At 37.5% G+C, this 24,282-nt stretch overlaps 2 protein-coding genes across 3 annotated transcripts; both read right to left on the bottom strand.

Moving 5' to 3' along the window:
* Positions 1-2,573: 2,573 nt before the first annotated feature.
* On the bottom strand, positions 2,574-8,683 carry LOC139729688 (glutathione S-transferase theta-1-like). The gene is made up of 5 exons (XM_071640618.1): positions 8,376-8,683; positions 6,618-6,705; positions 5,048-5,204; positions 4,075-4,242; positions 2,574-2,723 (listed from the first exon to the last, which is right to left on the bottom strand). Exons 1-5 carry the CDS (start codon positions 8,485-8,487, stop codon positions 2,574-2,576), a joined length of 675 nt encoding a protein of 224 aa, XP_071496719.1. The 5' UTR covers positions 8,488-8,683.
* A 6,439-nt stretch (positions 8,684-15,122) lies between these two features.
* LOC139729687 (glutathione S-transferase theta-1-like) lies at positions 15,123-22,511 on the bottom strand. 2 transcript variants are annotated; one of them, XM_071640617.1, is made up of 6 exons: positions 22,486-22,511; positions 22,030-22,163; positions 20,235-20,322; positions 18,965-19,121; positions 16,974-17,141; positions 15,123-16,277 (listed from the first exon to the last, which is right to left on the bottom strand). In XM_071640617.1, exons 2-6 carry the CDS (start codon positions 22,139-22,141, stop codon positions 16,128-16,130), a joined length of 675 nt encoding a protein of 224 aa, XP_071496718.1. In that variant the 5' UTR covers positions 22,142-22,163; positions 22,486-22,511; the 3' UTR covers positions 15,123-16,127. The 2 variants fall into 2 exon arrangements, with proteins under 2 accessions (XP_071496718.1, XP_071496717.1); XM_071640616.1 differs by lacking the exon at positions 22,486-22,511 and adding an exon at positions 22,380-22,429.
* Between the last annotated feature and the right edge of the window lie 1,771 nt (positions 22,512-24,282).

Genomic DNA, 24,282 nt, shown 5'->3' with positions numbered 1-24,282 from the left:
AATTTGATCACATAACTCCTATCCTTGGTAGTCTTCATTGGCTGCCGATAAAGACTCGTATTAAATTTAAGGTTCTGACACTTATACTTGTATTTAAATGTTTTCGTGGAAATGCCCCTGCATACCTCAGTGAACTCATCAAGCCATATCATTCCGGTCGAACTTTATAGGTTCAAAATAAAAGATTTCATTTCTAAAAATAAGTGCCAAATCTAAGACATTTATTTTGGTGACAGGATTTTTGGAGACATGACACCATCATTATGGAACAATCTCTCCCTCAGCATTAGATGTATTACATATTTTGATAAATTCAAATCTGTGTTGAAAACTCATCTTTTTGATAATTCTTAATTATATGCAATGTGAATATAGAAATATCTGTATGATTTCATTTTCATGTGTACACTCATAGTTATAGAGACTATTATATCCTTTGGTATTGTGCGTTCTAAGAACTGATTATCACTATTATTATTTTAACTGGTCATAAGCTAATGTATCATTTTGTTATTTCAATCATGCTATTTTGTGTATAGAATGTATAGTGTTTCAAAAGCCGTCCTTAAATCACTAACCTGTCGTCAAGAGCAGTGGGTCTCATCAGATTGTAAATTATATATGGCCGTGTACTGCATTATTATCATGTTAAGAGCTAACATGTAATATTATGCGTGAAAGGCGGAGGCATCCCAGCCAAACTGTGCCTGTCAGTGGAATCGCTCTAGTTCATTTTAGTTGCATATAATATCGTTACAGTGAATCATCATTCTCATCCTAGATTCTAGCATGCATGCGTGTCATTTAGTAGTGTAGTCTCTTTCAGAGGTAAAGTGACAAAATAAACATATAGTGCAGTTGAACAAATATACATGAAACTGAACAAACCGGATAAAACTACAACGCATAAATAGTCATCGCCGTTTAGAAATACTCGTTTCAAGAATTTATTTCTAGCAGCATACATTGTGTCCAGATGTACATGAATGAAAGAATGATGTAGTGAATGTATGCCAAGACAAAAATATAACAAAATGTACACTATGTAAACTCGACTATCATATCTATAAGATCTTTTTTTTGTTCTTTTTCTCACCAATCGTAAGACATCTAAACAAAGATGTACATGCGAATAATGACAAAATGAGTTTGAAAATGCAATATATTTAGGCGTTCTTTAAAGGTGATGATTCGCAATGTCCAAGACGAAACCCTGCTTGCTTAAATGTCTTTGCGTACACATTCGCTATCATAATGAAAGAAATATGATTATGAAATCGTCTTTTTTTCTCTCTTAATGTCATGCTCCAGCGTATATTCAATACAACAGAAAGAACAGTAAAATAACACTCGACATCAGTCGAAAAGTGACAAACGAAAAATTCTGTTACAATTGTAATTCATCAATAAAACATTTTCCGCAGAACGGAAGAAAGATTTGTCCTCGCTAACCAATGCAAAGACTGGTTTATAGCTGATATTTCATGTTTATTCGCACTTTATAAAGCAGAGCGGAATAAAAAACGATAATAATGATAAAGATAAATACAGAGAAGGGGGAGGGGAGGGCGGAGGGTGTGAGGGGAAATCATAGCAGAGGGATAATCTTAAATTGGAAATTATCAACCAGATCAGTTATCAATGCCATGGTCTGTAACGACCTCTCAACGGACTTTTTAAAACATGGATTGATCTTTTAAATGGAAGAGCAATTGAGAATAGCCACGAATAAAAGTGGTACATAGGTGTAATTAAGAACTGCATGAATGACTTTCGTTCATTACTGGTGAAAAAGAATATACATTCCCATGTCTCATGACGATATGAACCAAGCTCAAACATGACAAATTTTATGATACAGTTTTCATGAAGAGCTATCTAGTTTTTGAATACCTCAATTACAAGTCAATGTAAAGAGGTCCACAAGGACATCTGCACATGCGCAGATTGTACATAACTGTGAACAGGCTTAGTTTGAATGGATGCGGAGAACAGCATATTGCAGTGCATAGATCATAAAAGAGATCACATGAAAGTGCATAGGTTTTAATATAAAAGGCAATACATGAGCACATCTCGAGCCTCTATGTCTCAACTAATGAAATAATCTGATAAGGTAATCGCACTATTGGTCAGCTGCAATATACCTTGGATGAATACAGGTGAATCTACCAGTAATTCACTCTAGACTATGGGTACCTCTTGACAGGATTAACTTATGCATCGTTGGTACTTGGTATAGTAGAAGTCTATGAAGTTCATGTGGACAGTGGTCAACGACATGTAAAATGGGACTGAAAGTTTATTTCACACTTATGTTTGTGCTGACAGTTTGACACGAAAGTAACTAAAGATATTTGTGCATTTCAATCACACCAGACATGACGAAACGGGCTTTATGTATACTAGAACCAACACATCAACCGGCCACTATTATGAGCAAAGCTTTAGAACGATGTCACGGAAGAGTCGAAAAGTATGATAGAACTTTGTGCCAAAACACACCAAATTCCTGATCTATTTCGATATTTGAGGGTGATCAAAAACTGTGATGAAGGTATATATGGCAGACTCTACTTCTTGTAGTTATCTCTCCATTCGTACAGCTTGCTGTTCACTTCGTCGAAGACCGGGTTCAGTCGAGTCTTGACCCGCTCCAAGTAGGCCTTCAAGAGAGGGCGTCCTCCCAGGATGTCCCGAGCGTTCACCACAAATTGCATGAACTGCATATAGACATTGAGTATGCAAGATATAGAAAGGGGATGAAATGATTGAAAATGAGAATGCCGTTAAGTTACGAACTGCGTAAAATATTTGAACTGCTTTATGTTTATACAATGGCGCTCTACTTGTGATTTTGTATAATTCTTGTTTTCTTCAAAGTTAAAAATGAAATAAAATGAATGAAACGATATTGAAAAAAAAATGTATCATTGTGAGCAGTGGTTCTTTACATAATGTGTATTTACTATCTTTATTTCAGTTTCAGAGACTAAATCGTCATATCTTCGCTTGAGTCGAATCGACATATCACTGTTTCCTTGAAGATATCGGCACAAACATCGAGTTCCAAAAATTCAATCAAAATTTAACTAGCCGACTGCGTTTTTGCTGTGGTTTTATACAGTAGGCGATGTTGCTGGAACAAAATATTGGTTTGCGCATTATCAAAAAGTGGACCGAATTAAGAGTTAAAAAATATAATTTAGACTCCGCCAGCAGAATATGACATCTGGGTAAGAATGTTGTAGATGAAGGTCTGCAGTAGGCTTTGGCCTAGCTGACATGCAGAAAGAGCGAACAAAATTACATTCGGCAACATTCAAAACTTTTAAACAAACGTATGCAAGACGCAGGAAAAACTACATCTTTGCTAAATAACCACTGCACTGTACATCTCTCTTTTTTTTCATCCAGTAGAAGCAATACTCAAGCACAAAATGCACAGCGAGGAGAAAAGATATAAGCTTTTCTGACATTTCATTTTGGTACCGAAACGTTTGAACGTTCATTTTTTATTTGATTTGATTTATTGATTCCTGTATTATCATTGTACATGAACATGCATGTACATGACTGTATAAATACATTCAAGGTACAATGAGTGTATCCTTGGTTTAAATCTGCAGAAAAAAAAAAATCTTGGACGTATGTTTTGTTTAGTAGCATCGTGCAAAAATGTAAAAAATGGGGGGACAATCTAATACATTACAAAAATTGCAGAGTTTGTCATATTAACATAACGAGATATCAAAGGGGTTCAACGATGCTGTGACGCAAGGAAATGCATGTCGTCACATCCAAAACAAATCTGTGATCAGAATTGAAGAACAGAATTGAAAACATCTATGTTTGTTTGCTTGCTTGTTTGCTCCAATTTATGTCCTGTCGATAACGGTATAATTATTCACACGACATAGTTCAGTTGATCATGGACTAGGGAATCGAACGAAAGTCCTTTGGATCATCAAGGCAGAAGCGCTACCGACTGAGCCAAAACACCGCCCATGAATAGCAATACAAAGACAGTAAATGTGAGAGAAAAGAAAACATGTTTTTCTTTCTATATCTTACTTCACAGGCTGCCTCGATGTCAGCGAACGAGGCTTCGTCACCACAGAGGTACTGATTGTCCTTTAGGAAGTTCTTCTCGATCTTCTCCAGCGAAGCGTTCAGTTTCTCGACCTGTTCCTTGACCTTGTCTCCATCTACCGGCTTGCCAGTAGACATGGGGATTAGAACCTGAAGAGAGGGAGACAGAAAAAAAAGAATGATTGATGACAGAGTTTAAAACCTACATAATTGTTATACTGTACTCCTTTGGCACCACTGTGCTGTAACAAAACAACGGAGTCAACAACAATGCAATGTAAATTTGAGCGATTTGTTATCTAACTAGCGAAGTTTAAACATAGTACTGCACACACTCGCTGAGGACCCCCGTAAAAAGAAGAATACATTATTCAAAAGGATGCCCCATCTATACATGTGTGTGTGTGTGTGTGTGTGTGTGTGTGTGTGAGAGAGAGAGAGAGAAAAAAAATGGAGAGTAAGTACTTATTGTGTTATATAAATACGGGGCTCAAATACTCCATGAGAGGACTAGAATCTTGAACAGTTTATGAATTGCTGCGAACACTCGACTTGGTTGCCTCCGGTTCTCACGCAGTCGGCAATATTTGCCGTAGGTATTTGGCCCTTTTTCGGTACGAATTACGTTCATTGATCTTGCCTACTGACAAAGGATTGACCTACGGAATTTTGCTCAAAATATAGGCTGTTATGTAGCCACTTGATGGGCCATGTACCAAGAAAATCCATTGCATTTTTTTTGTTCACATCGTGGAAAGAAATGTGTGACGGAAGGACGGACTAACAACCAGAAAATGTTACCCCTTCGGCAACCTTAACAGTCAGTACATGTTTTGTTATCGTATTCATTCTGTCTCCTTCCATTTCTTGAGCACTCACAATGAAAATTTGGATGTATCAATAACAGCAACAATAATAGCGGTAAGAGGACCCAGGTAAAAACATTGCGACCTACTTCGCTAACGAACAGAGGCACGCAAACTCCCCGAGTGCCGCCATGGTGGAAGGCCATGTACTCGTCAACTTTGGCGCGCTTCTTGATGTCGGCGGGGTACCAGTTGTCTGCGAACTTGCCCTTGTACTTGCTGGTCAAGTAGCGAAATATGGCGACACTGTTTGGAGAGAATACGATGTATACAACATTGCAATAAAGACAAATTTACCCATTAGAGGTATCATTAATCAGTGTAAGTTTCTGATGTATGATCTCCAATGCAAACGTACAAGTTTTATCACCGCCATCATTAGAGAACCATGCTAAGCGTTTACGATGTTCTTTAAAATCACAGCCGGTCTATAACTTGATTTCTATTGGAGCCAAACGACATCAAAAACTTATATTCCTAAATACTCAATAATAAATTAATGTCATTGTACCAACATTTGTGCACAATCAGTATTCAACAATAAGAGTCCATAATGGCGAAGCTGTAACCATGATATCATATCACGTAAGACATTGACGGAGACATTGTGACAAGTCTTCAAAATATCAAAGCTTAATCACAGTTAAATCTTGAAAGAGTATGTATCCCTCTACCTGCATTTTGTATAGTTCTGTCTCGGAACAAGTCTTCGTCGTTTTGAACCAAAATTTTCATGAGTGAGGAAAAAGACAGTATGTACTCAATTTTCAATCATAAGATTACGCATATCGCTACCTTTCGTAACTTCAACACTTACAAATGGTCTTCGTATCTCGGCAACTGGATGCCCCTTTTTTAAAGCTAATTCCCTCTACAAACATAGTTCATTCAGTTAGACCAGGTCCAGTCTCGCAAGGTACATCAATATATCGATCCGTATTACGTAACCCCTTTTTAAGTCAAATGGAATCTCAACGACGACATCAAGTGGCTTCCATAGTGACGTCAAAGCCATGCAAACAGAGTACATCTTTCAAAACCGTGATTGTTTCGATAATTCATCTCAACCTTACTTTATTCTTTATAAAATATTCCTAATGTATGACTCTTCAGACTATTCATAGGCCTATGCAACTCTGTGACTTTGCATGTTAGCTTTCCCATCAGATTGGTACGCTTTTACTTTGATTTTTCTTTTGCTTTGCCTTTGACCTTTTCTTTGATCTTCACAATAAAGGTGCCTGTTTCAGGGAGCATTATTTTTCCACTAGTGAAATGAGAGTTGCCTGTGGTAACTAGTGAAATACTCCACGTCGACTGGTACTTTCAAGCTTCTCCCTTGCAGTCAACAATTTTCATCAGTTGTTGTTGTTGTTGTTGTGATTGGAAGCCCGGAATCACAAGACAAAGTATCTCATGACGTCAAATATGTCAAAATAAATCTTAACGAGGAAGAACGTTCACTTTAATTAAATTAGACAGATCTTGGAATCCCAATAGTAAAACAAAGCGAAGCTTTGAATGGATCCCCAAAGATACTGACGAAAAGAAAATAGCTAAGGGCTTTTAAAAATGGGCAAATACATAAGATTAAAAAAAAAACACTACGGAGCACAGTTGGTACAGGAATGGTACTGCTTGAAGATATATTTCACTTACGTTTCGCACAGAACAAAGTCCCCGTCGGTCATAGCGGGTACTGTCTGTAGGGGAATCTTATCGCTGAACTTTTGCGTTTTGTGCTCGCCTGTCGGGCGACAGAGAACAAAAGAACAAGAACAGTTATATGAAACCTAACATGAGAATATTATATCATAATGTCAAACATCCAGAAAAAAAAAACTGACTAGTCAATACTACATCCAGTTGACCTTTAGAATTTTGCGAACAGAAAGGCTGAAGTACCATCAAGATTACTCATAGAATTAGATAGTTCAAAGAAATGTCATTTGGTCATGCTTTCAAACAAATTTCCTCATAACCCTACCTTTGGTTGTACACAAAATCATTATCAAATTCATATTTTGGGTGGCAACTGTGCAATCGTACATTTTATTTCACACTATACTTTTTGGGGGTAAAGTGGCAATGATTATGTCTAACTATTATCAAAATCATGTCTTGGTCGGTAATAAAGCAACTGCAACCTCTTTTTTTCACATGGACTTTAAGGATTTGAAGGCCGTAATATTCAGGAATATAGTCATTCCTCTTGCCTGGAATTAAACATCATTGGTAAAAACTTCAGCGTGTACGTATGATGTGACAATCAGTGGCGCTAAATTTGGACGAGGATTGCGGTAGCCGTCTACGGCGAAAGGAGGCGTTGTTTGTTTCGATGTGCGTGCATCGCATGGGCCATGTTCAATAAGAGATACATTTCTACAGTTACAATATTGTATATTCCATAAAGGTAATCATCAGTTTTTACCCTTCTGGCTTTGCTCTTTGTCGCATCTACAGTTAAACAGGGATTGACACTAACTCTTTCGTCTGGCCCGTTCGGACCACTAAAATCTTTAAATCTGAAATTCTGATGTCCCCAAAAAGATATGGGTGGCCGGAAATAAAAGCAAAAGAAAGAATCAATTTGAATCGTAGTTGCCCGATCGGGCCACCAAAAGATAATTTTGGTGGCCCGACGTCAACTTTTGGTGGCCTAGTGGCCCCGGGCCACCGGACCACCGCTAACGCCGAGACCTGATGATAATATATGCACATGTGTATATAAAATATACAGGCTGTATATATATATTTTTTTTCTTTGATAGACCAAGCATATTTACCACTAGCATAATATGTCCGAGCATTTGAGAATATTCCAGTATTTCCAGTGATTTAGTGGATGTTTTAAAGGGGGGACACCGTGATCTGTGTGTAGCTATATGACAGAGGAGTACGTGTGACTATAATTAAACCAGGTATATGCATTTCATGCCTGCATCATTCGCAGAGAGCTGGTACATAATAACGTCTTGTTCAACCCTGCGTTTGAGTATCTTGCAACACAGAGGGGACTTGTCCACATCAGTCAACTAGAAATAATAACTTCATGTATCAATCCTTTCTAGTAGGCCCCTCGTACGAAGGTGGGATCTTTTGATAATACCCCGGCCCGCCCCTTGTTCTTGCTCGTTTTAATTGTTTTCTTCGATCGATATCGATAGTCGATACGATAACTTGTAGAAATGACTGGGTATAGTGGTGTACAATGCAATTCAACCACTAGAGATAGAACGCTATGTTATTTATTTCTCATACTGGTATATGCTACATGAGATCTACCCCACTGCAAACGTTCGCTCTTACGAGGGAACGTTAGGAGCATGGAACAACAACTTGCGGCTCCATGGTAGGGCCCTGGGGGTATGGAGCTATATTTTTAGTAGCTCTATTGTAGGGGCGATACTCCCTCACCTTTGAACAGGTCGACATACTTCACTTGATGTGGAATCTCACTGAGCTTCAGGAACATAAGCAGGGCACGGCATGGCTGCGACCTCAGATCCACGTAGAGTTCGATAGTCATCGTTGCGACGGAGCAGTACTACCAGAGAAATTCGAAGAGTCAGTGGGTTGGGCTTTGGTGTATAGCTGCACGTTGCAGGTGGTGCGGAGAGGTCGGCAGGGAGTGGTCCGTACCGTAACGTGTCGATCGAGCGATAAACTCACTCTCCGAATGGCCAAACGTTTTAAAGGGCTCGTCGAAGGTCACCTGTGTCCGTCCACTCGTTGTCTCCTCGGGTTGTTAGCATGCATGCAAATGAGTAAACAAAGCGTCGGCTTCCTTCGGGGTTGGCAAGTCGTTGCATAAGAACGGAACAGACATTATACAATTGTCGCGAACTCACTCACTGGACTAATTGAATGTGGGTACAGGTACTTGCACTATTATTCTAGCTCTCCACATGACGCCGTATACAAACCATCACCATTCATTCGTCTTGTCATGATAATGATGCGGAAGTGATATCTTTGGTGCGGTGACGAAGTTTCGTACTTTCCGACATTCCAGCCATTTCTCCTGTCTCTTTCACATTTTCACTATCAACCGCATTGACTGTATGATAATCATACCAATGAAAATTATTGTACGTGCATATGACATGGATCCATATCACTTCGAGCTCTGAATTGTTATTTGAATACCACTACCTTTATCTTCAAATCTACAGCATCCTCGTCATAAACACTTTTTTAGTCAAAACATCTGTCATCGCAATTGTTCACCAATCTATATCCAGCTATACATTCAATACAAGTTTCATCGTTGTCTCTTTATGATGTTTTACGATGTGACGAAGTTTTATGAAAAAAACCCACCAAAACAAGGATTTGTTCGTTTGTATTTAGACATAGCAACATGGTATGGAAAGTGATAAGTGATCACGAAAACGGTCGAAAACAGAGCAACCAAGTATTATATACAAGAGAAGGAAATAACATCTTTTACATTTAGAACTGTTCTCGAGTTACTCTGAAATAGGAGTGATCGTAAAAAGTTTGGCATCCGGAAAAGGATATCTTATCCTATCCCGGAAGTTGACATTTATAGATCATAAAAGTGAGATTCACAACGTGGCACGTGTCTTGGTCTAGAACGAAAATGCCCTAAATATGAAACACTGTGACTGGTAGTGGTATGGTTAGCTTTCTACGAAAACGGAAGGAAATTCATGCACATACACATCCGAATGCTCCGTGGTTGTGCATATTTTTAGCTACACGTTGTTGCGTTGTACAAATATAGAGCACGTTGAAAAGAGTCGAAAGCATTTGCCATTGTAAATACAATTGAAGCTATCCAAGGTCTTATTTCAACAGGAATCCATTAACGTGACATTACATGATTGTGAAAACATTATTCATTCATTTGCATATATTATATACCGTCTTGCTCTGAGCGAGTGCATGCCTTTCAGCCAGGTTGCATTGTCACCACTATGGCTGCAAGTTGGCAACAGCCAATTGCCTTCCACTACGTGTATCCAGCCTACTGTAAGGCTTCCACTACCCTGGTGTATAGTTTTTCTAAAAAAGACCTTCACTCCGTAATCGAGTTGCTTGGATGAATGGAGCGTCTACAAACAAAACGCGAAAGAACATTTGTATTGATATGTGACGACAGTGCGATAATGTCGTCGCCTCAGATCTTTCCCATTATAGCTTTCGCTCAAAAAAAGAAAAAAAGAAAAAAAGGTCTGAAATTAATTCGGTAAATTATTGGAGTTCTGAACAAATATGATGATAAGGCTTCTACAAAAACAAAACAAGAAATGAATAAGAATATGTGAGCATTTGGGGAGCTCTGTAGGGCGAATACAGTACCTCATCAGCTTGTTCTTGCATACGTGTGGTAGATATCTCTCTATCATGAAAGTGTCTAATACAAAATCAAAAAAATATATGAAGTTCGTCCAAATTTAAAAACCCTGTAACAGTTTGTGCGGTTTTCTTATCAGTTTATGTTGAGTTGCACACATACTCGCGACACAGCTGCTGAAAATATGGAAAGTACACACACACACACACACACACACACACACACACACACATATATATATATATATATATATATATATATATATATGTGTGTGTGTGTGTGTGTGTGTGTGTGTGTATGTGTGTGTGTGTGTGTGTGTGTGTGTGTGTGTGTGTGTGATTGATTTCTTGAATTGTATATCAATACTTCGGGGATTACGAGTTTCAACATAAGATTGTTTAGTGGAGCTGAGTGAGAATTCGTTCATTTTATCGCACTTATTGAATTAAAAGTGCAAAGCATTATGAACGGTGTTCCTATAGCACATGCCGATTTCATATACACTTTATACTCTAAATAAATGATATAGCAAGGTGATGAATACGGAGGTATAAGAGTCAGTAAGGAAATAACCATTCTGTGCATCGTAGACCAGGATGACTGAATATGGGTCAGTTGTTGCCTGAAACCAAGACTACCAGCTCGTATCACTCGCAAATCTTCAACAGGTCAAATACAAGGATTGAAGGAGTCAAGCATTCACGCACGTCCCTCGATAGCATGACTGTGCGAAAAAAAGAGAAAAAAAAAAAACTCGGTGGAAGGAATATAACAGCAAACGAACATAAAAACAGTAGCAGCGTCTAACAGCAACAAGTTCTGTTGCTGATCATAAACAAAACGAGCAACGAAATTCACCTCCCTGATATCATGTCGGCAGATAGATATGGGTGTAGGTCCTATATTGTGAGTATATATGGTCTAGTGGAATATCTTCTGGATCTTGCCCGTGTGTGTTTCTGGTTCGAATCCTGCCAGGGTACATTCCCTTGGACAAGATAAGTTATCATCTGTCCTTCTTGTCCCTGTGAACGTTTTGTGACCGAATAAGTTAGGAAAATTAAAACAGTTGAGTAAAGTTGAGTTCCGAGCTATACAACACTTTTTTTTTTCACTTTATGCACCAGTCCGGAAAAAAAGCAGTACTGTGTGGAATCTCCCTCCTCCTTAAAAAAAGAAAAAAAGAAAAAAAAAATACTTGATTTCAATCATTCGCCGTAGACATCATTCATTGGAATTAATTTGTTATATATAGTTGCAAGGCATTTCATGAATTCTTTCTTCAGTGTGATCTTGTAGTAGGTCCTAGATATCACCTTTGAACTGTTCCGGGTCTTGTGTTGCGTTATTTTGGTTTTGCTTTTGTTCTCTTCCCTTCTGTGTTTGTTCCAGTTTCTAGACTAATCCGATAACTGCATTTTTTTTTCAACTCCTTTCGACAACAATTCAAGACATGACGAGAATACCAATGATGAATTTGCTGTACGACCCGTGTACATGGTCTCAGGGGAAACGAAATGGCAGGGAAAAAAAACCCACTGACAGTTGCAAACTGGATAAGATTGTTAGTCGCTCGTAACGCATAGATGGAAATTGACAGTTTGAGAGAGATGAGGGACCTCATAATTTACTTGACATTCTAATACATAGCTCCTCGTCGTACAAAGTCACATAACTTTCAACTGCCTTGCAAAGTGGCAAAGTGCAACGACCAGGGCGTCGACGTTCTCTCCCTGTTGTAAAAATAAAATGAGTTCGCATCTCCACGTCACCGTTTTCATCAGTCTCGTACACGTACTGCCGAAGCCATCGGGAAGGTGATCACCTTCCTGAAGCCGTGTTTGTGTTTCAGCTAAGGAATAGATTAAGATCTGCAACAGCAATGCGGCATGTGGATCGGAAAAGCCAGATGCAATCAAAATTTTACGGTAAAATAATGATACTTAGTAGCATTCTTGAATTACAACTTTTTATACAGATTGACAGTTTATATCCATGAAGGTATGATTTAACCAGATTCAATGACAGTGAAATATAGGGTGAATAAACTATGCATTCCCTTGAATTTCGATGACTTTGGTGTGATTTCCATATTGAGATTTAATGGCAAAATAAAGTTTACTGCTTAGAAGAAAATAGAAGCTCAGATTTGGCAGCTTTGTAACGGATTCTCTCTTGACAAATAACATTCTAACCATTAATATAATTACATGTACAGCCAAATTTGGGTATTTTAAACTAAGAGGATCTCCGGGTTGAAGTGCTGTACCAAAATTGTCTGCGAAGGTCAAAGGTCATTTCAGGTCACATGTTTGAGTTTACGAGATTTTGCTGCCTGGTTATACTCCGAGCGACCAAGCGTCTGTCAAACGTTATGGGTAATGTTATTATTTCTCCTGCATTCTGCTGACGTATGTAACAATATTTACTACACAGAGAAAATTAAAACATGTGGAATCATCTGTACATTCTCTGCATAATACTCAGTATGCTCCTCAGCTGTGACGTCACAGCTATTCGGAGCTTTCTTGTCCAAAGATGCAGTCACGTGCAACTGAAAATTCATCACTCAGTCTGAAGGAATGGTCCCGTTTTCCTGACACTTTGTGTTCTTCTAATATTTCTGCATGCATCGAGCCACAATGTTATGTGAATAAACATTGTAGATTCTCTATGAGTAGGCCCTATATATTATATTAGGGTCTGGGGTAAATTTCCCTTGATTGGTGTACAGCATTGGAGACTTGGCATTGAGTGACTTGTCTTTTCATCCAAATCAATTTACGGTCCGTTTCCACCATCGTCAGGGAAAGTACTCAGGAGTATTGTCATTGTCAACAAGTTGCTGATGCCCTCTCAGCAAATACATAGCAACTTCAAAAAGAAGAAGAACAAGAAGAAGAAGGTGTTTTTGGCTAAGGACTGATGACAGGAGTTGGCCTTAGCCGAGGTACAAACATACAATGACTAGACAAAATTCTCAAATGTTTAGGAAGAAGGGGACGCCATGGATGCCTTTGTGCCAGAATAAAAGCCTGTGAGAACGCCTATTGTCATCGAGGTAGTACAATATTACGTAACATTCCCAGGTTTGACTGTTTGCCCTTACGTGCTTTTGTATTTTTTTACTTGCATTGATTACGTAATTGCAGTGCGTGGAAGAACCGAAGAAGATCCGAGAAAGGATACGTGACTTTCCAAAAGTAAGAACGATTAGTCTTGGTTCCACACGCTGTATCATATCACTGCAGTTTAATAGTATATCCGTTTCTTTTCTTTTGTAGTCACTCACAGTATACATGTTATGGATGTCACCACACATACTCGGCAACATTCCCAGGTTTGACTGTTTGCCCTTACATGCTTTTGTATTTTTTTACTTGCATTGATTACGTAATTGCAGTGTGTGGAAGAACCGAAGAAGATCCAAGAAAGGATACGTGACTTTCCAAAAGTAAGAACGATTAGTCTTGGTTCCACACGCTGTATCATATCACTGCAGTTTAATAGTATATCCGTTTCTTTTCTTTTGTAGTCACTCACAGTATACATGTTATGGATGTCACCACACATACTCGGCAAAGATTAGGAAGTTTGTTTGTTTGTTTGTTTGTTTGTTTGTTTGTTCATTTTCCATCTGAGAAGATAGCTGGATAGTCCATATCCAGCTACACAAGTTATAGTATACATAATTTGGGTACAGCCTCATATCTTTAATACAATAACATACTTGATGGTATTTCACACGGTGATCCCGAAGAGGTATTCGACGCAACTTGACATTCGTTCGAGTAGTGGTATAACACCGAAAAGCTCATACAGTACTGAAAATAAAAACCCTTGCAAACGAAGATACAAAAAATAGCGAGCAATTGATTCATTTATAGATACTGTTCTTCCCATCTTTCATCACCGATGGTGTCGTGTGAGTCAGTTTGTTGTGAAGTTTAGCAAACATTAATTTTAGAAATGACCGGGCAAAGTTATTGCAGCTGTACTTTGGTGATAGTGTGTTGAGGAGATGTCAATGCGGGACTGATGTCAAATCAGACGTTGCAAAAATGACATACTTGCAGTCTGATTTGGTGTGGTTCCATAATTATCAAATAGTTCTCCACTCCTGAATATACGTCAATGATGTTCACGACACTTTCACTGAAATGATTATGACAAAATAGCACCTTATCATGTTGCTCCACAATAATTGATTATAAAACAACCAAAGAAATGGTTGCCATTAAAAAAAGAAGAAGAAGAAAGTACTCACACCAGAATAATAGTCCAAAAATAAATAGCTTTGGGTTTTACATCTTCAGATGACAAGTGAAAGCGATCATCTGTTATTGATGTGTATTAATGTAATTGTGTGTGTGCGTGTATGTCTGATTGGGATATTACCATTCAATGTGTGTGTCGGGGCACGCGATATTTGACAGGATCATAGCATATATAGAGTCTTTATTTCCAAAACAGCAAACTTCAGATTCATCAAATAACTTTGGCGAAAAACATCTGAGAAGAAATCAACGGTGAAAGAGAGAGAGAGAAAGGTTAGCGAGCGCCACTCAGGCTCTCAGCTTTCATTTATATCTGTAATTCAATCTTTCGTTTTGACTGGACCGTGAAGAAGAAGAAGAAGAACATATTTTCAGGTCGTATTCTGTCAAGGAGGTGCTGTCAACCTGTGCCTTGTGAAGTTTAGTTTCAGACAACGTCCCATGAAATACAATGAAACACTCAACCAGAAATTCACGGAAGGATATACATGGCATTTATTATTCTCATCATACATCTTACACAGGAAGAGAGGGAAGGGCAGGGGGGGGGGGGCGAGAGATAATATTTAACATGAGTTTAGTCCCAAAACTATATTTATTACCGGTGCAAATGCAGATCCTGGTGTGGATTGTGGGTTAGAAATTGATGCAAGACTTGAGTTCGGAACTATTTTTTAATACTTATGGTTTCTTCCGTTTTTGTAAGAGAAACAGCCTGAGTCATCAGTCAATAATGACATTATGATCAAGAATTTGATGATATAGACGTTCACTATATTGTGCGCTGAGAAACATCTGTATTAAGCGCCTATAATGTATTGCGTTATTATTATTATTGTTATTATTATTATTATCATTATTGTTATTATTATTATTATTATTATTACTATTATCATCATCATCATCATCATCATCATCATTATCATTACACAAAACTCTCTATTTCACTCTCAAAATCACATATTTTACTCTAACAATATTTCCCATCAATTGAAGTGGTCATTCAATTTATTGAACCTGGGAGAAAGAGAAAATTTCTCTTTTCACCTCATTAACAGAACTCGCGGTTGGAGACACGTCAGGAATCTTTGTAAATCGGACGACTTTACTTTTAATGGACGATTTCGGGTTTTGGAGAACGACAAAGACTTCTTGAAAAAAAACCACTATTCTCCTGTTAAGTTTGACTCCAGGATCTGACTACGTAACAGCAGCCTAAGTTACTGCGTCTGATAGAAGAATGAGAATTCACACGAAATATAAATGTGCAAAATAATTGAATGGCAAGTTGTTGTTGTTGATATTGCTCTTGTTGTTGTGTTTGTTGTTGTTGTTGTTGCTTTTGTTGCTGCTCTTTCTGTTGTTGCTTTTAACAAGACTTTCTTCCGGCCTTTTGAATACGAGTGTGGTGCCAAGCTGGTTATATAGGTCCCTCGAAAGGGAGAGTTCAAAGAATGACGCTAAACTAATTTATGTACAGTATATACGTACAAGGAATGGATATAAAATAGATCATCATTATATATTTTATCCCAATCTTGGCCCACCAAAAATTGACATTCTGACTGTCTATTTTTTCAGTGTATCCTTCCATTCAAACAGCGGGACGTGGACTTCGTCATACAGTGGATTGAGTCGCTCCTTCACGCGTTCGACGTAGGCCTTTAATTTTGGGCGACCCTCTGTGACGTCACGATCACTTGTCAGGCACTGGGTTATCTGAAAATCGAAGGAAACATGATAACGTATTGAATTCATGAAGGAAGATTACAAACTGTCTTACATAAAGTTTCATAATTATTTGTTAAATGATCGTGAATTTGAATGCTAATTCCATAATAGCGGACAACGTATCTACACCGATGTTTGACTGCTGACCCCAGAGAAACGAACTAATATATGATATTCTATGAGAGGTTGTCTGAGAAGAAAGTATCAAAAAAAAAAAAGAAGGCATCAGCCTAGTGAACTCGATCAGCATAGTCATACCATGATAGAGCATGTGATGTGAATTCGAATGTTTGATGTGAAAAACATGACTTCCATTGTGTGGTAATCGCTATATAACGGCATAGCGATATCCCGAATAATGCATTACTATTAAATTATTTAGAACGTGATTTCTTTTTAGTGAAAATCACCTTGCTTTGAAAAAGATAGACATTTCTTTCGTAGCAATATCTAACTAATATATATCATGAATGTCGTAGCATCATGCACCCAGCGAGTGAAATGCTGCCTTTGATTGCAAACAGTATAACCTAAAATGAAAGAAAAAAAGTAATGAAGCTTGGTCTCCCCTAATATTAATTTCTGTCAAGACACATTAAATGCATATAGCGAAAAAAATCATGTCAAATTAGGATAGAATTGATGATGGCGATGAGTTTCCATAAGCCTCTGTGAGTTCCATACCTCTGGGACAGCGAGGACGTCTGCAATGGAGATCTCATCGCCAAGGAGGAATTTATTATCCTTCAGGAACGCCCTCTCTAGTTTGTCGAGCTGTGTTTTCAGTTTGTCCAAGTCCCGCTGGATCCGCTCTTCCGACGCTGTCTTGCCAGTGTAAAATGGGAGAAGGACCTGCACAGGATCAAGAAGAAAAATAAAAATATTGAAAAGCGATCGCAAACGCAACATTTTAAGTGCAGGCGCGAGGGCGTACACACATACAACACATACAACACATTGATTATGAATGATACTCCTATGGGCTTTGTTGCCAAACGAAAAATGAAACTTGGGTGGCAAGTTTTATAAAGTTATGTATCATTAAAAGGATAATAACAGATTTGTCTTTATTTATATGTGAGAATCAATGGTATTAAATTCATTCAGCGATTGTAATCATTCAAAACAAAGTCATAACGAATAGCTGCATAGATGCTCTTTCAACCACGGGATATAGCGCGCATGACTGTGACTGCTTTTATAAGGAGGTTTGCGCCGACTAGGATATTCCGCATCTGGTCTGATATGACCTTTTAGATGGCAGTCGTTGTGTTCGTAATACAATAAATACTAACAGACTACAATTCCTCGTCTGGTTTGGCACAACATGTAAAAAATATATATACAGTGCAGTTGTTTCCGACACTTTTGAACTCAAATGGATATGCGTGCAGACGATCTCATAAGTGTAGACAATCACGGTATAGTGTCCTTGTCCTTTTGCAAGGTTGGGAGAATAGAGCACACGTCAAATATTTCCTCTTTGTTAGACAGGACGCGGGAAAAGAGGAAGGCATCGGGTGAGACTGCCACGGTTGACTCACATCCATTGAACACAGGACAAACAACATTCCATGCCGACAAAGGGTTGCCGTACTATTATCCCCCCAAATCATGGGTGGGAATCTCTAAATTATTTACCCCGACACAGTCTTCCCTCAAAGAAAACAGATTGTACAAAAGTCTGAATTGGTACATGGTATAAGAACCCCTCCATGAATACAAAATCGAACAATAACATAGTTCCTACATGCATCCAGCGGCTGTGAGTTATAACCGTTTAGGTCTACCATCAGGTCGACAGGTGAGATTTGGTAAATAAATATGAACAATTAAGGGGTAAGTGTCATTTAAATAGGACAATATATAAAGAGTTATATCGGATTTTAAAGTTTGACGTGTTTTCACAGAATGATTATGATTGGTCATATTCTCATTCGAAAATTAGTAGGGGCTAGCTATGCCATCACTACTTCACAATTTTCCTATCGATTTGTACAAACTAAAATACATTTTAATGGAACCTTTGTGACATGACGACGTGTCCTTTGATCTGCAAGGTTTACAGCTCCCAACATCACTGCTTCGTGGAAACACGAGGAAGTTTGAAATTTCATAACTCTCTTGCTTTAGATTGTCAGCTCAGCCCAGTAAGAATCTATTGAGTAAATCTTAATGGAAATTTTCATCTTAACGAAACTTCAATTATTACATAATTATGGTCGTCTAATTTTACTCTATTTACGTGGTATTATAACAGAAGTTGAAGTTGAAGTTGAAGTTGAATAAAGCCAACTATAAGGACGTGATGCACGTTAGATAGACGTAGGACATTGATCTCAACGAACGACATCTTCTTTGACCTCGTTTGCGACATTTGCATTTCTCGTTTAAGGTTATGTAAAGGTTTTTCTAGGTCTGTGTCACCTCAACCTGTTTGTTACCAAAGGTTGGCTGAATGGATAAATGGACGCATAAACGGACTGCTGAGCAGACGAACAAAATTTTAGTGAATGGCTAGACTGAAATATATAAAACAACAATTCAGAATGAACGAACGAATGACATTGATATATTACATAGACATGCATGCAAAATGATCTGCAGTGCATTGCAAATATCATAATGAAAACGTGTACGAGACCGTAACTAGCTAATCAGAGTGTTTCACGTACCTCACTATAAAATATATCCATGCAACCACCCCTGGTTCCCGAATGGTGGAAGGACAAATATTCGTCTGCACGTGCCCTTTTCTCGAGATCTTTTGGGTACCAGTGATCCGCCACTTTGTCGGCGTACTTGGTCGTCAAGTAGCGAATGATGGCGATTCTTGCAACATAAAGGGAGTATAAAAGATGTAAGATGAAGTTATAGGTGTATTGCAGGGAGAACAAAAACATCGAATCGTTGATTTCTAAAAAAAAAAAGTATCAATTCTGTTGACGTTGATAAGAAGATTAAAGAAATATAAAAATGAAATATCAAATTTTCAAATTTCATTATGCATTAAATCAAGAAGGTGTTTACAAAACAATCGTGGAATTTTACGGTTTAATATTTGTTGAGAAAATTATGATGTCAGTCAAATAAGATATGTAAATGACACAAAGTAATGTCTATCCCCCATCCCATTTGTACATATGAGTACTTCTAAAACTTTTTTTTTGTCAATGATTTCGCAACTTTAACTGCTCTCCATTTCAGAGTAAATATCGGTCAAACATGGGATGTCATAGTGTAATCGACTGTGCAAGATATAAGGGTTCCCTTAAGTCTTCCTTATTTACCATTGATATCCTAATACAGTATCCTAGAAACGTCTAACAGAATACGAATCAAAGTATGAAAAAGAAATTTAGTCATCGTGGTAAAATGCGTATGGTATTGAAATTTTGTAACCTTTCAAAATGAAGTGACACATATAGGAAGCGATAACAAGAAGGGCCGAAATAAAGATAAGAGAAGACAGCAAAAACAAATTGTATCAGCAAAACAGCACTGACTAAAGATAAAAAAATGTGCAAAGACTAGGAAAAAACAGCAGTGAATACAGGCCACACTATATAGACAGAGAAAGAAACATTTGTTTTTTAGGATACCAAATACGATGAGTGTATTTAGTTCGAAATCTTGACTGGACTCAAACTTAAAAGCTATTTTTTTTCTTCTGATTTTGCTCTGAAACGATAAGCAAATAGTGCATCTTACTATCACTCCGATTATTCCATATTTACGGAAACTGCCACTGAATTAGAGTGAAGATGGCGAAAAGGTTTCTTGAAATCGAGAATGAAGTACTCAAATGAATGACGAATCTATACCACATCATCACACACTGACGTTTACTCATGTTGAGTGGTTGCATGTGAGGTTAGAACACATCTATCTACTACAGTGCATGACACTCATCATAGGAATTGGGACATATATATATAGGCTTACGTTTCTGCCATACTAAAGTCTCCATCCTTTATGGCAGGAACGGTCTGAAGTTGAGTTATCTTGGCGAATTCAGGCGTCTTGTGCTCTCCTGAAAGGAAAAACGTATCATCAGAAAGCACGGATGGGATTATGAAAATCGCAGGAATTAAATAGCCATTACTAAGTCACAGTATAATGCTAATGATTTCCACCATCAATATTGCTCCCATTCATGTTTCATGAATTTGTAATTCAAGCAATATAAAATCCACATGTACACCAAGGTTAAATTCAGCTTAGAATACTTTCAAGAGCGATATCGCGAATGTCATCTTTCGTCTTAGGACTTTTGCACCTGGCTAGATTGGAACCCAAGATTTTCTGTTATCTCTAAATCTTATCCACTTTATGCTTCATACTAGTTTAATAATCACTATTTGAGTCAGGGAAATATTCGCTTAACTCGTTGCACGTTGAATGAGACAAGGAGAGACATTTGAATTGAAAGAAGTTAATCTCTTGTTAGCTGTTATTTAAACGAGGCGGCATCATCTTCAGGAAACGAAAATGCGCTGAATATCAGAAGACTTAACATCTTCTCGCTGTTAAATAGGTTGATAGTCTGAGTTGAATTATGACTTTGTGGTACATGTAATTAGATTTCAGGTGCCATGATCTGGAAAAAGAAATCAATTGATCCAGTTTAGGTTATCTTATCCATACGAGCAATTATTCCGTATTCTGTGACGGAAGTTTTTCCATCATTCTCAAGGCCTATCGCTCTAGCGGGGGAAGGGGCTCTCAATTGTCTTACAACGACAAATTTGAATTTTGCAACTTGGAATAAAAATAAAACAAAAAGAAAAAAGTTGGCGTAAGAGTATGTACTTGCAAGTTATTCACAGAAGGACAACCCTTGTACGTTGAGCTCAGCTCCTAAAGGTCACTTTTGTTTGCATTAATACTTCACGCAAACACAGTGCCTTTGCGCTCTCTTTTGTCACTGTACTATTCTATAGATGCGTTGTTCTTTTTGCTATGTGCATTTAGTATTATCATATGCACATGGGTGTGATAGGCCTATAATGACATACCAAGAATCAGCGCTAACTTTACTTTTGATCGTATTGTGTCAGCGGAAATATGCTCTTTGTTATACAAGTATTGTAACTATGATTGTGTGCGAGCAGAGTTATAACCAGGTCATAATGATGGTAGAGTTAACTGTATTAGAAAACCCGCCTTGTGTTGGTCGTTTTACCGAAGTATTAATTTGGGTTCAGACAAAATTTCCCTGTTAATTTTTGCCACCTTGATTGTTTTATTATAATGCCAGGAAATAATCGTACCAAAACAAAGGCTTAAATTCATGAAATTCTTCCGTTGATTTGTTTTCATTGCAACTGATTGACAAATTGTCCTACATCGACGTAAATAAGCACTGAATTCGATGAGTTTTTTAGTAGTAGCTATGACAAAAGAAATCATTGGCATACATTTTTTTTAAAGTAATGTACGGCAATTTGTCAATCAGTTGCAATAAAAATAAAGGCTTGCTATAACATTGCATGACAGGGTTACTTGCTCTTGGTATATACAGTAGTTCATAACAAACCAATGACCAATATGATTTGTAGTCAGGCTGGGTGAGACAAAGAATCTGTCATTAAAATAATCACAACATTCGATAATACTGTTTCACTTTAGAAAGAAAAAAAAAGAAACCAAACTTGTCAATTATTTCAGAATATCATGGCACCAAAACTCCGGTTGATATTGATTAAAAAAAAGCTCAGGAGCAGACGCGGATATTTACCTGAAAAGAGTTTGACATTTTTGACTTCGAACGGGATGTCTGTGTTCTTCAGGAAGAGCACGAGAGAGCGCGATGGCTGGGAAATCATGTCGACGTAGAGTTCGACCACCATCTCGAAACGATTGGTACGAAGACTAACCAGAAGAAAACAAGAGGTTTATAAATAATGATGCCTTTCGGATGTGTGAAAGCTAGAGAAGAATGTTTAGATTGACTTCTTGCGCTAGGTCACACAAATCAGTGGGTACAACGACGTATTAAGTGATGAGATAAAGTACAGCAATCCTGACGTTGTGTTCGTCGATCTATTTTTTTTTTCCAAGGCACAGTGAAAGAGAAAATCTTCTCACCTGTTATATGCTCTCGAGCGATATAAATTTTTATCTTTAGGTCCCGACCAGCGTATATGGTTTATCAAAATGAACAAATATCGCTTTTGAGGAATGGCAAACCTACAGGTCAACGTGCGTGTTTGTTTTCTAGGCCCATGCATGAGTGGAGTGCGCGTTTTATGACCGTGCATCATTTTTTTTTTTAAAAGCCTGCTGGCATTTAACAAATAAAAGAAAACATTGTATAAGTAAAGTGCTGTCTCATATACCTCTATTTGTGTGTAATGCAAAAGTTCAGAGCTACATGTATTCGCAAACTTTTTACCACTGTGTCGGAAAAAAAATCCACAACCCACAAAGACCATAACCTATGCAAGTTTGCTTTGTAATTTTCTTTTGTATATCTTGATTTCATTGATCGGATGATTCAATCTCATTATCAATATTCTCATTACTCATACAACATTTCAAAGTCAATAGGTCTTGATGTCAGTAGAAATAAAGACGTCTCTTCATTTTCTTTTACATGAAATACAGGACAACATGTTCTCTCTCGGTCTGTAAGTCACTTGACAAAGGACAAAGTGCCCAAAAATTTGTGTATTGAAAATAAACTGTTGGTGTATAGAGCATGATAATTTTCAGGAGGAACCAGTTCTCCTGCTGTTGATATAGTTTGACCGTTATTACAAATTGTTTCAACACGTCAAAATTCAAAGTATTTAAAAAGTCATTTAATGAATCAAAAGCTCTTTTTTCTTAAATCGAGAATTATGATTGAAGTCACATAAATTTTTATTCACTATACAGAACATAAATGTGTCTCTGTTACTGCTCGGAGTGCCTTGTCAATGTGCCAGTTTTAACGAAGTCTACTTGGACGGATGAAAAATATAAAAAAATTATCTCCCTTATAGCTAACACGGTTTTTCAACATTTCGAGATCGACATTTAGCAATCTGCCGGTGATATCAACAGATAACTTATCTTTCCCTTTTCTTAACTATCAATACTATAATTCCTTGTTTTTTGTGACAAAACAAGTTTACAAACCTTTGAAGCTATAATTCATAGTTTCTGCCAAACAAACGCTAAGCTTACGCCAAAATTTACGATAAACTTCGACTGTCACTCCATCATTGCCTGGGTATCATTTTGATTGATTGATTGATTGATTGATTGATTGATTGATTGATTGATTGATTGATTGATTGATTGATTGATTGATTGATCGATCGATCAATCATTTTTGGCAATTGCTTTCGAGACTTCTGTGAACTATCTCAAAATCATGTCTCCGTTACAGGTACACACCTACTCACCAAATATAATTACAAGTAGGCCTCCAAGAGACTTCAATACTATGGCACCAAAAGTTTATTGATATAAAGGAAATTGAAATGCCCCTTAATCGTTGATTAAAACGCGCAAAAGGCCTATATATATTTTTTTTCGCAGAATTATATATAGGTGTGTTTGTATGTATGCCACTTCTTGTATACTGATCATAGACATGCACATGCTGTTATTCTTTGTTTCCTGTGTAAATACAAGTCCGATTTTAAACATTACTTTGTATATTCTATTGAAAAAAAAAGAAAATAAAGTGTGAATTGAATTGAATACGTACAATATCTACAAAGTGTCATGTCAGTTATATTATCAAATTTTGTACTTTCTGGTATCCATGCGTATACAGTATTTCATGTAGTATAATTAAAATGTGTCTTATGTTAAAGGGGAATTAACCCCAAAATACATATTGATTGTGTGGATGGAGCAATAGTAGTAGAATACATCAGCGAAAGTTTGAGGAAAATGGGGCAATCCGTTCAAAAGTTATGAATTTTCGAAGTTTTCGTGACGAGACCGCTGGATCAAAAGACTACTACGGATCATGACATCACACATGGACTACCAT

This window comes from Diadema antillarum, unplaced genomic scaffold, assembly GCF_040938485.1.
Source record: "Diadema antillarum isolate AM-2024a unplaced genomic scaffold, OU_Dant_1.0 seq00000250_RagTag, whole genome shotgun sequence".
Lineage (NCBI taxonomy): Eukaryota > Metazoa > Echinodermata > Echinoidea > Diadematoida > Diadematidae > Diadema > Diadema antillarum.
Note: the sequence above shows the minus strand (reverse complement) of the source record. Positions and strands in the feature narration are given on the sequence as shown.